At 35.1% G+C, this 12,489-nt stretch overlaps 1 protein-coding gene across 4 annotated transcripts in view; it reads right to left on the minus strand.

Moving 5' to 3' along the window:
• Positions 1-3,912: 3,912 nt before the first annotated feature.
• The window catches only part of AHCTF1 (AT-hook containing transcription factor 1), an 83,951-nt gene continuing 75,374 nt past the window's right edge, over positions 3,913-12,489 (minus strand). For 3 of the 4 annotated variants that reach the window (XM_036843400.1, XM_036843393.1, XM_036843384.1), the window contains 3 exons: positions 9,298-9,431; positions 8,118-8,200; positions 3,914-6,461 (listed from right to left, as the gene is read on the minus strand). In XM_036843400.1, the coding sequence (XP_036699295.1) occupies positions 6,272-6,461; positions 8,118-8,200; positions 9,298-9,431 (407 nt within the window). In that variant the 3' untranslated portion in view covers positions 3,914-6,271. Of the gene's footprint in view, positions 6,462-8,117; positions 8,201-9,297; positions 9,432-12,489 lie in introns of all 4 variants that reach the window. The other variant, XM_036843410.1, reaches the window with a different exon arrangement.

Here is a 12,489-nt window from a genome sequence, read left to right on the forward strand (position 1 = left end):
CTAACACCCATCCTTCTCAAACTCTTCCAAAAAACTGCAGAGGAAGGAACACTCCCAAACTCATTCTATGAGGCCACCATCACCCTGATACCAAAACTAGACAAAGATACTACAAAAAAAGAAAAGTACAGACCAATATCACTGATGAATATAGATGCAAAAATCCTCAACCAAATACTAGCAAACAGAATCCAACAACACATTAAAAGGATCACACACCATGATCAAGTGGGATTTATCCCAGGGATGCAAGGATTCTTCAATATACGCAAATCAATCAATGTGATACACCATATTAACAAACTGAAGAATAAAAGCCATATGATCATCTCAATAGATGCAGAAAAAGCTTTTGACTAAATTCAACACCCATTTATGATAAAAACTCTCCAGAAAGTGGGCATAGAGGGAACCTACCTCAACATAATAAAGGCCATATATGACAAACCCACAGCAAACATCACTCTCAATGGTGAAAAACTGAAAGCATTTCCTCTAAGATCAGGAACAAGACAAGGATGTCCTCTCTCACCACTATTATGCAACATAGTTTGGAAGTCCTAGCCTCAGCAATCGGAGAAGAAAAAGAAATAAAAGGAATAGAAATTGGAAAAGAAGAAGTAAAACTGTCACTGTTTGCAGATGACATGAGACTATACATAGAGCATCCTAAAGATGCTACCAGAAAACTACTAGAGCTAATCAATGAATTTGGTAAAGTTGCAGGATACAAAATTAATGCACAGAAATTTCTTGCATTCCTATACACTAATGATGAAAAATCTGAAAGAGAAATTAAGGAAACACTCCCATTTACCACTGCAACAAAAAGAATAAAATACCTAGGAATAAACCTACCCAGGGAGACAAAATAGCTGTATGCAGAAAACTACAACACTGATGAAAGAAATTAAAGATGATAGCAACAGATGGAGAGATATACCACATTCTTGGATTAGAAGAATCAATATTGTGAAAATGACTATACTACCCAAAGCAATCTACAGATTCAATGCAATCCCTATCAAACTACCACTGGCATTTTTAGGGAACTAGAACAAAAACTTAAAATTTGTATGGAGACACAGAAGACCCTGAATAGCCAAAGCAGTCTTGAGGGAAAAAAACGGAGCTGGAGGAATCAGACTCCCTGACTTCAGACTATACTACAAAGCTACAGTAATCAAGACAATATGGTACTGACACAAAAACAGAGACATAGATCAATGGAACAAGACAGAAAGCCCAGAGGTAAACCCACGCACCTATGGTCAACTAATCTATGACAAAGGATGCAAGGATATACAGTGGAGAAAAGACAGTCTCTTCAATAAGCGGTGCTGGAAAAACTGGACAGCTACATGTAAAAGAATGAAATTAGAACACTCCCTAACACCATACACAAAAATAAACTCAAAATGGATTAGAGATCTAAATGTAAGACTGGACACTATAAAACTCTTAGAGGAAAACATAGGAAGAGCACTCTTTGACATAAATCACAGCAAGATCTTTTTTCATCCACCTCCTAGAGTAAGGGAAATAAAAACAAAAAGAAACAAATGGGACCTAGTGAAACTTAAAAGCTTTTGCATAGCAAAGGAAACCATAAACAAGACGAAAAGACAACCCTCAGAATGGGAGAAAATATTTGCAAATGAATCAACGGACAAGCGATTAATCTCCAAAATATATAAACAGCTCATGCAGCTTGATATTAAAAAAACAAACAACCCAATCCAAAAATGGGCAGAAGATCTAAATAGACATTTCTCCAAAGAAGACATACAGATGGCCAAGAAGCACATGAAAAGCTGCTCAACATCATTAATTATTAGAGAAATGCAAATCAAAACTACAATGAGGTATCATCTCACACCAGTTAGAATGGGCATCATTAGAAAATCTACAAACAACAAATGCTGGAGAGGGTGTGGAGAAAAGGGAACCCTCTTGCACTGTTGGTGGCAATGTAAACTGATATAGCCACTATGGAGAACAGTATGGAGGTTCCTTAAAAAACTAAAAATAGAATTACCATATGATCCAGCAATCCCACTACTGGGCATATACCTAGAGAAAACCATAATTGAAAAAGACACATGCACCCCAATGTTCATGGCAGCACTGTTTACAATAGCCAGGTCATGGAAGCAACCTAAATGCCCATCGACAGATGAATGGATAAAGAAGATGTGGTACATGCATACAATGGAATATTACTCAGACATAAAAAGGAACGAAATTGGGTCATTTGTTGAGATGGATGGATCTAAAGACTGTCATACAGAGTGAAGTAAGTCAGAAAGAGAAAAAGAAATATCGTATATTAACGCACATATGTGGAACCTAGAAAAATGGTACAGATGAACCGGTTTGCAGGGCAGAAATTGAGAGAGAAATTGAGAAATCTCTACACAGATGTAGAGAACAAACGTATGGACACCAAGGGGGGAAAGCCGTGGGGGGGGTGGGGTGGTGGTGTGCTGTATTGGGCGATTGGGATTGACATGTATACACTGATGTGTATAAAATTGATGACTAATAAGAACCTGCTGTATTTAAAAAAAATGTGATCAAATGTATTCTATTGGAAAGAAGAAAAAATAGACCATATTTACTGTCTAAATTATATAATAATTTAATGATATTTAGCATCTATTGCAGATGTATTTATTATTGCAGATTGTATTTGCTTTATCAATGTCTTTGCTTTGGTAAGCATAAAATAAAATGTGAAAAAAAAGAAGAAATATGTAGGAACTCACTTTTGTTCTCTGATTAACTTTGTTCCTACGTTCTACTTCTGGGTCACAGATTCAGTATCTTCTCTTATCTGACAATATTAACTATGATGATAATGATTTTTGTTTGCTACCTGCATTATCTTTTGTTTTTTATTTGTTTTAGTCTTTGTGTTTGACTCTGAAGAATTTCCTCAGAAAAAAAAAAAAAAGAAGAAAAAAAAGAGTACTTTCTTCTTTGAGGTGATAAAAGTGTTCTATCAATTAATCTGGCCATGGTGATGGTTGCATGTATCCGTGAATATATTAAAAATAATTGAATTATACACTGTAAATGAGTTAAATGTATAGAATGTAAATTATAATTTCAATAAAATCATTTAAAAGATATTGATATTATGGTAAAAAAAACTATAGCAGCTAATATTAAAAGTACTTACTTGTTAAGCATAGTGCTTACAGATCATTTCATCCAGTGTTTGTAACAGTGACCCTGTGAGGTATCAATATCTCCGTTTTACACGTAAGGAATTCAAGGCTCAGAGCTTAAAAACGTGAAGGCTTCACAGTAGGTAAGTGATAAAGTCAGGTTTTGAACCCAAGTTCATCCGACTTGAAACGCTCCTGACGGCCTTTTTCTTACAGCAAAGGAAGTCTCATAAAGTTGGTTCTCGGATCCCACAGTGAAGATAAAGACTGGATATGAAGTTAGAAAATTGGGCAGGTTCTAGGTCACCAAGGCGGTGTAACAGTTGTCCAGGTGTGATCCGTAACTCTTTACCCCCAAACCACCTCTTGTATTCATTCTCTTTCCTCCTAGCTACTATTCTAGTCTAAGATAACCAACTTTGGTGGTAGATTTGAATCAAATGCAATCACTTTTAGTGGACCTAAAGGCTGTATAATTATGTAACTGCTTTACTGCCCATTTCTATATCCTTGTTAACTGTTTAAAACTTGCAGTTAGTTTAGTGATATTAAAGTCCAGTGAAAAATACCCCTGGAATAACTTTCAATGTGTTGATGGGTTAGGTCATAAAATGGTTTTATTTCCCTTTTTTTGGACAAAACATTTAATTTACTAATCACAAGTTAATTCTTTGACATTTTATGCATCAGTTCCCTGAGAAACTATGCCACTTTAGAAACCTTAAATATCTGCTACACTTGAAGTTGTCTAGTTATACATATAAAGTTATCTAATCATGTATCTGCCTGATTGCTAAAATATTTTCTGCAATATAGAGGAATGTCAAGGGACAGGACAGAACTGATACCAACTGAAAATGTGCAAAGCAGTATTTTGTTTTAATGGACAAGAAAGAAAAAGCGGCAAATTGTACAAGAGGGAAAAAAGATGTAATATGAGGTCATCATTACACTGTATCCCACTCAGAATTAATTACTGTCAAATAGACCTTTGCATGCCGTTCTAGCATACTCTTATCCAAATCTTACTTATCCTTTATGGTCATCACAAATGCTTCTAGCTCCAGAAGTCTTCAAGTTCTGTGCAGGCAGAATGAACTATACCTGATCTTTCTCTGGGTGCCAAGATGGTTTACCTTACCATGGTACATACTGCTATAAATTATTAACATACATAGACGGTACACGGTATCCTCAGTTTCTAGTTCAGCGTTTGAGCCACAATGAACAATCAAAACTCTGCTGAAGGGGTCAATTGTTAACAGTTATCTTAAGATTCAACTACTCCACTGAAAATCAAAGATAGGCCAATTGCTAAAGGTCCCAGAATGAGTATAATCCATAAGTTGTTTAACGACTGGCGTTTCTGTAAAGTTATATAAATACAATTATACATAAAAGCATGTAAAATGCAGAGTTCATTCAGAACTGGCAATTTGTTTGCTTATGATCTATTGTTTCTGAGGGGCAAAAAGTACATTATTAAAAATACATAGCACATGTCTATATTCACCAAACTGCACTGATTTAAAAAATTATTAACTTGACAATACGTTTTTCTTGTCAATTTTTTTATTGTGCTATTTGCTCAAACGAATGAAATGAAGTGTTTTCTGAATTATGTTTAGATCTTTAAATTACCCATTTAACAAGTTAATTTAAATAAATTTAATATTCGGTAAATGACAAGCAGCTTAAATACAAGTTTGATAATTATTATTAAAAAAATTAATAAAGTGAAAGTCATAGTCAAACTTTCAACAAGGCAATGTAACATTTATCACTAACCTGACTAAAAGGCCGCACTCGTACTGCCACTTTCACACTGTCAATACTTGGCATAGGCATTTTCATCATTTTCCCATTATTCGTATTGTTATTTGGTAGAAAAATAATGTAGAAAGTACACTGCTTATGCTTCACACTGAAACACTGAAAGCTTAGCCAACAGAAGCAGTCTGTTTCTAGACAATCAATTATTAATGGAGCATTCATTACACACTATCAATTACCTGTTATAATTTTACAATACTTATTTATCGATGAATTTTATAGCCCACGTCAAGTATCACCACTTAATTGCACACAGTCACATTGCAGAGAACAGTGGTGTTTCTTTTCCTTTTTCCACATTTACTCACACTCTTTACCCATCCTCAATATTCTGTGCCTGAGGTCCTATGAGAATTTGTCATTTAAAAACCTGAATATTAAGGGATTTCTGCGATTCAGTAGCAAGCTCCTTCACAGCAAGAATATTTATAAAATTTGATCAGACTTCTCATTCTGTGAATATCGGGCACACACAAGGTGCACTGAATAGCCACGAAACAGATGTATTTTACATTTCCTTTCTGACTACTCAAACCCTTTTAAGAAGTTGCTAGTGAGCAGTGAACCGGTCAGTCTAACCTGGATAATCAGTCTCTGAATAATTAAGAGACTTTAAGGATAACAGCCTTTAAGCTTGCTGAACAAGAAATGCCAACATTATATTTAACCAATGCATTACTTGGAAAATTACTAATTTGAGGTAGAATGCACAAAATATGTTAAACTACAAAAAAGTGGCAAAATTACATGCCCATAATTCAATTTCAACACAGTAACAGCCTTCCCAATTTATGCTTAGAAATCTTAATCACAGAAGCAAAGTGCATACATTATAAAACAGCAACTTAAAAAAAACAGTTCAATCATCTTCATTTTAAAATTGGTCTAATACTTTTAACCACAGAGAAAGAAAATGGAACCAATACCTACTAGCATATAAAATCATTATTAAAACAGAAATCCCCTCTCAAAAATCTAACAGACACACAGACTACTGTGAAGTATACACTTTATTTAACATTCCAATAATAAGCCATATTTACATATTATATAAATGTATGAAGTCTTAATATAAAATAGAAAAAACTGCCTGGACTAAAAGAATCACACTCCATATGGAGTTACTTTACTTGTTGAAGACATTCTGTTTACAAAAATTTACAATAATTTATATAAATTATTTTCTTCCAAATTAGATGATTTTTAATAATCCACACAATTCTGATGACTTTACAAATAGGTGTACATTAAAAACTGGAAAAAAATTACAGCATTTTTCTGCGTAGAACTTGCTTTGGAAAAGAAGACAATTTCTTCCTGCTCCTTCCAAGACTTTTTCCTGTTACTTCTACAGTCTTTCTCGGTTTGCTCTTTACTCCATCAATTGGGCTTGCCAAGGGGGAAATCAGCTTAATTTCTACTGGAGGAGGTGACCAACTTTCTTTTTCTGTGTTTCTGAAATAAAGATTTAAGTAACAATAAACATGTTATAATATAAAATGTAATTGGCTTCCCAATATATTGAAAGAAACCTTAGGGATTAGTCTTTTCTAGTGCTTTATTTTATAAAGGAGAAGTGAAATAAAACTTCAGTCAAATAAACTAATCAGAGGCAGAGTTAAGGTTTCACATGACAGAAATTTTCTTTATGATTGGGATACTCAAAACAATTACTGCTGAATTTTCATTTAAATGTTTCATATGTATTAATAAATACTGCTGGGTTACAAGGAGGGGTCAAGTACCAGTAGCCAGTCCATGGAATGAGAGCCCATCAGGCCCATAATGAGTTGTATGAGAAATGGCAATTCCCAAATACCAGCAATTAGCAACTGTGTATATATTTTCATAATATGAAGTAGTTTTCCACATATACACAAAGCCAATTTATATGTAGTGTTATTATAGTCAAAAGCTCTTGTTAAATCAGTTTTTAAAGTAAGATAAAATGGATTATTTTGTACTTTTATGAAATTCAACTTAAGCAAAATATATCTGAAATGGAGTAATTTCCCCATGGATGAAATTTTAATTGCTAATAGTGAAATAATCACAGGATTTTTAAAAGTTTTTAACGATTTTTACTGATAGTTATCTATCTTTACTAAGGAAAAGGTGAAACATCCCACTCCCCTCCCCCAGCTCATTGTAAAAACAAAGATTCAGTGGGTATTCAACTACCCCCACCCTGCTACCCTTCTTTTTTTCTTTTTAATTAATTTTTATTGGAGTATAGTTGCTTTACAATGTTGTGTTAGCTTCTACTGCAGAGCAAAATAAATCAGCCATACATCAATCCCAATCTCCCAATTCCTCCCACTCCCCCCCTTTCCCCCTTGGTGTCCATACATTTGTTCTCTACCTCTGTATCTCTATTTCTGCTTGGCAATTAAGGTCATCTATATCATTTTCCTAGATTCCACATACATGCGTTAATATGCGATATTTGTTTTTCTCTTTGACTTACTTCACTCTGTATGACAGACTCCAGGTCCATCCACCTCACTACAAATAACTCAATTTCATTTCTTTTTATGGCTGAGTAATATTCTGTTGTATATATGTACCACATCTTCTTTATCCATTCCTCTGCTGATGCGCATTTAGGTTGCCTCCATGACCTGCCTATTGTAAATAGTGCTGCAATGAACATTGGGGTGCGTGTGTCTTTTTGAATTATGGTTTTCTCTGGGTATATGGCCCAGTAGTGGGATTGCTGGGTCATATGTAGTTCTTTTTTAGTTTTTTAAGGAACCTCCACACCGTTTTCCATAGTGGCTGTATCAATTTACATTCCCACCAACAGTGTAAGAGGGTTCCCTTTTCTCCACACCCTCTCCAGCATTTATTGTTTGTAGGTTTTTTGATGACGACCATTCTGACTGGTGTGAGGTGATAACCCTTCTTTAAAAAGGATGAATGAATGGGCTTTCATGCTATATAAGAAAGCCACCTTCTGCAGTGAAATCTCACAATTACACAGAGCCAGTGCATATAAATGCCCCTAAAAATTACCCTTTTCTGATGAGCTTAATTTCTCTTTTTAAGTTGAGTCTTCTCTAATTTTAAGAAACAAAACAGAAAAAAAATAACAGCATAGAAAAGTCTTACTTGCTTGCTTGTTTTGTTTTTGCAGTCCTGGTTCTTTTCACTTGTTGCTTTCCCACAGTTTCAATTGATTGAGCATCATCTTCCTATGGGTTAAAAATTTTAAAAGATGAACCTTAAGTAATTAAACAATTGAAATCTAAACTAAAAAGTTCCATCCTGAGTCAAGGAATATAGCCAGACAGTGCTAAATGAATTTAAACTTAACAAATATCAAATGGACTCCTTATATTTTTTGGTAGAAACCTTGGTCATCTAGGACAGCTCATTATCCCTTATCCCCACACATTCAGTTATCTCGAAGTCTTATCAACTGTATTCTGGAATGTTTCCATTGTCCCCTGCCCTTTTGTTCTATTGACTCTGTCCAAATCCAGGCTCTCGCGGCATAAGAATTAGGCCACCAGTGACCATTTTTCCTCCCTAGAATTCCCTTTTCACCGAAACTACTTAAAGCATGCACATGGCTATTTGCTAGTTTGTGAACAGCCCCACCCCCTTCCTCATGCATCGCCAGGCTCCTGCGCCTTTGCATCTGCTGTCTCCTCTTCCAGCAATGCCCGTCTCCTTTACCTACAGGGTCTACAGGGTTATCTGGGTATAAATGATTCTTATCATGCTGTGAAATAATTATCTGTATTTTTGCCTCTTCAATTAAACTGAACTCCTGAAAAACAAGGAATCTGCCTGAATTATTTTTGTGCCTTTTTCCTTGCATAGTAACTGGCTCACAGCAGATAATTCAAGACATGCTTATGAATTAAGACTGGTAAATATAAGGGTCTCATGCTCACATTCAATCCCTGAACTATTTTTATTTTAGAGTTACATGCAACTAGTCAGCTCTGAAACACTCTCTCTCCAAGTGTGGTCTGTGGATGACACTCCAGGGGGTCAGGGACCTACATTTTAAATAAATACATCCAGATAATTATGGTGGGACACTACAATTTAAAAACCCTTCCCCTAATAGGTAATTTAAACTGCAGCTGCCAATAATAAACCATGAGTAACATACCAATCTGTCTTAAAGGTAGTATCCCCAAAAGTGCAGAAAAGACAATTTTGGACTTACAGTATAAATGTCTGCTCTTTTTAAAAGAAGTTTTATCTAGGAAGCATTGCTTAAAAAAATAAAAAGCATGTTTAAATACACATACAAATAAAATCATGCATTTCTTACCAGTTCATCTACAAGTTTGGATGTATTAGATGTGTTTTTCCGCCTGGTCCTTAAAGTAGGAGGTGAGAAGACAAATTGAGAAGGTAAATCCGAAACTAATTCTTGCAGCTGCACAGGAGCCTCTATTTTTTTAGCTAAAGAAAGGTAGAAAGAAAGAACAAAACACTGTATATCTATTTATATATATATCTATTTTATATATATAGACATATAAATTCAACTTGCAACAAAAAGCAAGATCTGTGAAGTGCAGTTAAGGGCAATAATGCAAAGCACAATAAAAAGAGGTATTGCATATTTGAAGGTTTGAAATATGGTATGGCAAAATGAAGGTTTGTGGCAAGTCTATCTGTGCCATTTTTCCAATAGCATTTGTTCACTTCATGTCTCTGTGTCACATTTTTGGTAATTCTCCCAATATTTCAAACTTTCTCATTATTATTATATTTGTTACAGTAATCAGTGATCTTTGATGTTACTATCGCAAAAAGATTAGGCTCGCTTAAAGCTCAGATGATGGTTAGCATTTTTTAGCAATAAAGCATTTTATAATTAAAGTATGAACATTTTAAAAATACTATTGCACACTTAAAAGACTACAGTATAGTGTAAACGTAACTTTTACATGCACTGGGAAACCAAAAAATTTGCATGACCTGCTTTATCGTGATATTTGCTTTACTGTGATAGTAAGGAACCTAATCTGCAAATATCTCCCAGGTATGCCTGCCCTGTGTAACCTGAGCTACTTTGCTTCATAATTCCTACTTTTCCAGAGGCAAGGTTTTTATTTTAAAAAGCAATTTTATTTACAAAGAAGAGACTCAAACCCTCTTTCCTTTCAGCTTATTCTGAGCCAGTTGTTCCATGCAAGGGGAACAACAGAAAAGTCCACAGCATAAAAGAAAAATAGCAAGCAGAGAAAGTAACAATATAGAAAAACAGGCCGATAGGAAGATTTTCCATAGACAAATAGAAATAGTTTAATTAAGAATTACTTGAAACTTTCATCTTCTGGGATTTACTTTTCAAACCTTCCGCCGCCTGTACTGACTGCATGTGCCAGGCCCCTAGCAATTAGTATATGTTCAACTGAACCAACTTGACGGGCGTCACTGTCCGTACAGAGGGCTTGTTTTCCAAAGAAAAGTGTTGTTGAGAGTAGCAAAATTACAAGCCTATCTAGGCATGTTGTAAAGCTGTTTGAGAAGTGACTAGGAGCAAGTTTTGTGAATGGAGACGTAGTGCTCAAGTCACATTCTGCTTTAAAAGTTGTAACAAATACAGATAAATTAAAAAGAAAAAAAAAAAAAAAGAATTACTTGAAAGTGTATGTAATTAAAAATATTTATCACACACTTCATCTCAGATTTTTTCCCTGTTTTTTACTATAGGGTCTCCATATTAATGGCAGTTAGCAATGTAATTACGGAAGTGGCATGGTGCAGTTGAACCAGTCTGCCAGAAATTAAATCCTAGCTTCTGGATTTATTAGCTGTGGGACAAAAAGCAAGTTACCTAAACCTCTCTGTGCCTCAGTTTCTATAAAATGAGATTCAAAATGGCACCTTTGAAGTTACTGTGGAGATTAAAGATTAGAATAATGTTAGTGCTTTACGGCTGTTTGCATGTTATAATGTTATTATTTCAAGAATATAATTTACAAATCTTTGGAATAAAATTCCCAAATTATAGTTCAATGATATTTCACCTACTGGGACAATCAAGAGTTCTATAAGATGTCAAATTCTGTAAAGCATGTGATTTTTAACAAAAGAAAAAAGGGGTGAGGGTCAGAAATAAAAGTCATCTCCGCTCCCAGCTGATAAGTGGCATAAGTGGCACTGGTGGTTAACTCCTCTCTTTTGCAGTTAAGATACAGACAAACAAATCTATGCTCTGTGAAAATGATACATTCTATTTTTCTTTTTCCAGGCTACCAGGAACAAGAGCTTCTTTGGCTTTTCAAAGACCAGCTCATATTTTTCACCTACAGTTCCCCACTGCACCCAAAGGAATAAAGAAGGAAATACAAAAATACATTATCACGTGCAAAAATGTTCAGCCCCACCATTCCTTCCATACGCTTCTATTAGCCAGACAAGACTTTATTATACTTTCAATTCCTTGCGTACTTCGGTAAGCTTTCTGAGGGTAAGTTTTGGTGGCCAGTGCTACTTAAGGCCTAAGAAGTTCGAAAGTCCTATAGATTCAAACCCAATAACGTACTGGTAAACAGCTTTCTGGGAAGGAAAAGACAACAACAACAAAAAAAAACCGCAACTCTGATTTATAGCATTTGCTTATTTCTGTGCTATAAATGTTCCATGGCTGGCTCACAAAATTCCTGAATATTTAACAATTGGCTCTCACTAGCCAGCAGGAATCGGCTCCAAGACATCACTATTCATTCATTACCTGGGTGATGTGGGTGCTCAGTTTCACTGAATTTCAATTTCTTCATTGTGGAAAGAAGGAATAATAGTACCTGTACTACACTGGGTTATACTGAGAATCAAATGAACTGGTGAATGTATACCCTAGTATCGCCTCAGGTATACAGCAAACCCTTCTTAAATATCTGCTGCTGAGTAATGGAATTTGAGAAAATCTATTGAAATGTAAAGCTTTACATTCTTTTTAGTTAGTGATTCTACGATATCTGTTTCTTTGACATGTTTCAATTAAATAGAGGATGGCCTCCAGCTTTCTAATCATATAATATTTCTGTATCCACTCTTCTCTGTACCTCCCACCCCTCCCTGAAGGAGTTTTTTTTAAAAAAATGCAAGTTAAATAGGCACAAGGGACAGAAGGTATTGTAAGAGTGTAGAAACTATAATCTGAGGGCAAAATAAGAAAGGAAACTAACGATGGTGTTAATTGCTTTGTTAAAGTAGTGAACACTCAATACTCACAAGAACCCTACGTAGTAGGCATTATTACCCACATTGTAAAGATGAGAAAACAAGATTCAGAAAGGTTAAATGATTTTCTGCCCAGCTAGTTAGTGGCAGAAGTGAGAAATCTCAGTCCCAAATTTCTTATCACCTCTAACCTCATACTAGAAGATGCTTATTGTTAATACCAGAAAATCTGAAGACAATTCAAATACCTGGCAGGAGAATGCTTGAGTGATCTGCGGCACATAAGTGAGATGAAATGCCACACGTGGACTCTATCAATGTGTAA

This window comes from Balaenoptera musculus, chromosome 1, assembly GCF_009873245.2.
Source record: "Balaenoptera musculus isolate JJ_BM4_2016_0621 chromosome 1, mBalMus1.pri.v3, whole genome shotgun sequence".
Classification (NCBI taxonomy): domain Eukaryota; kingdom Metazoa; phylum Chordata; class Mammalia; order Artiodactyla; family Balaenopteridae; genus Balaenoptera; species Balaenoptera musculus.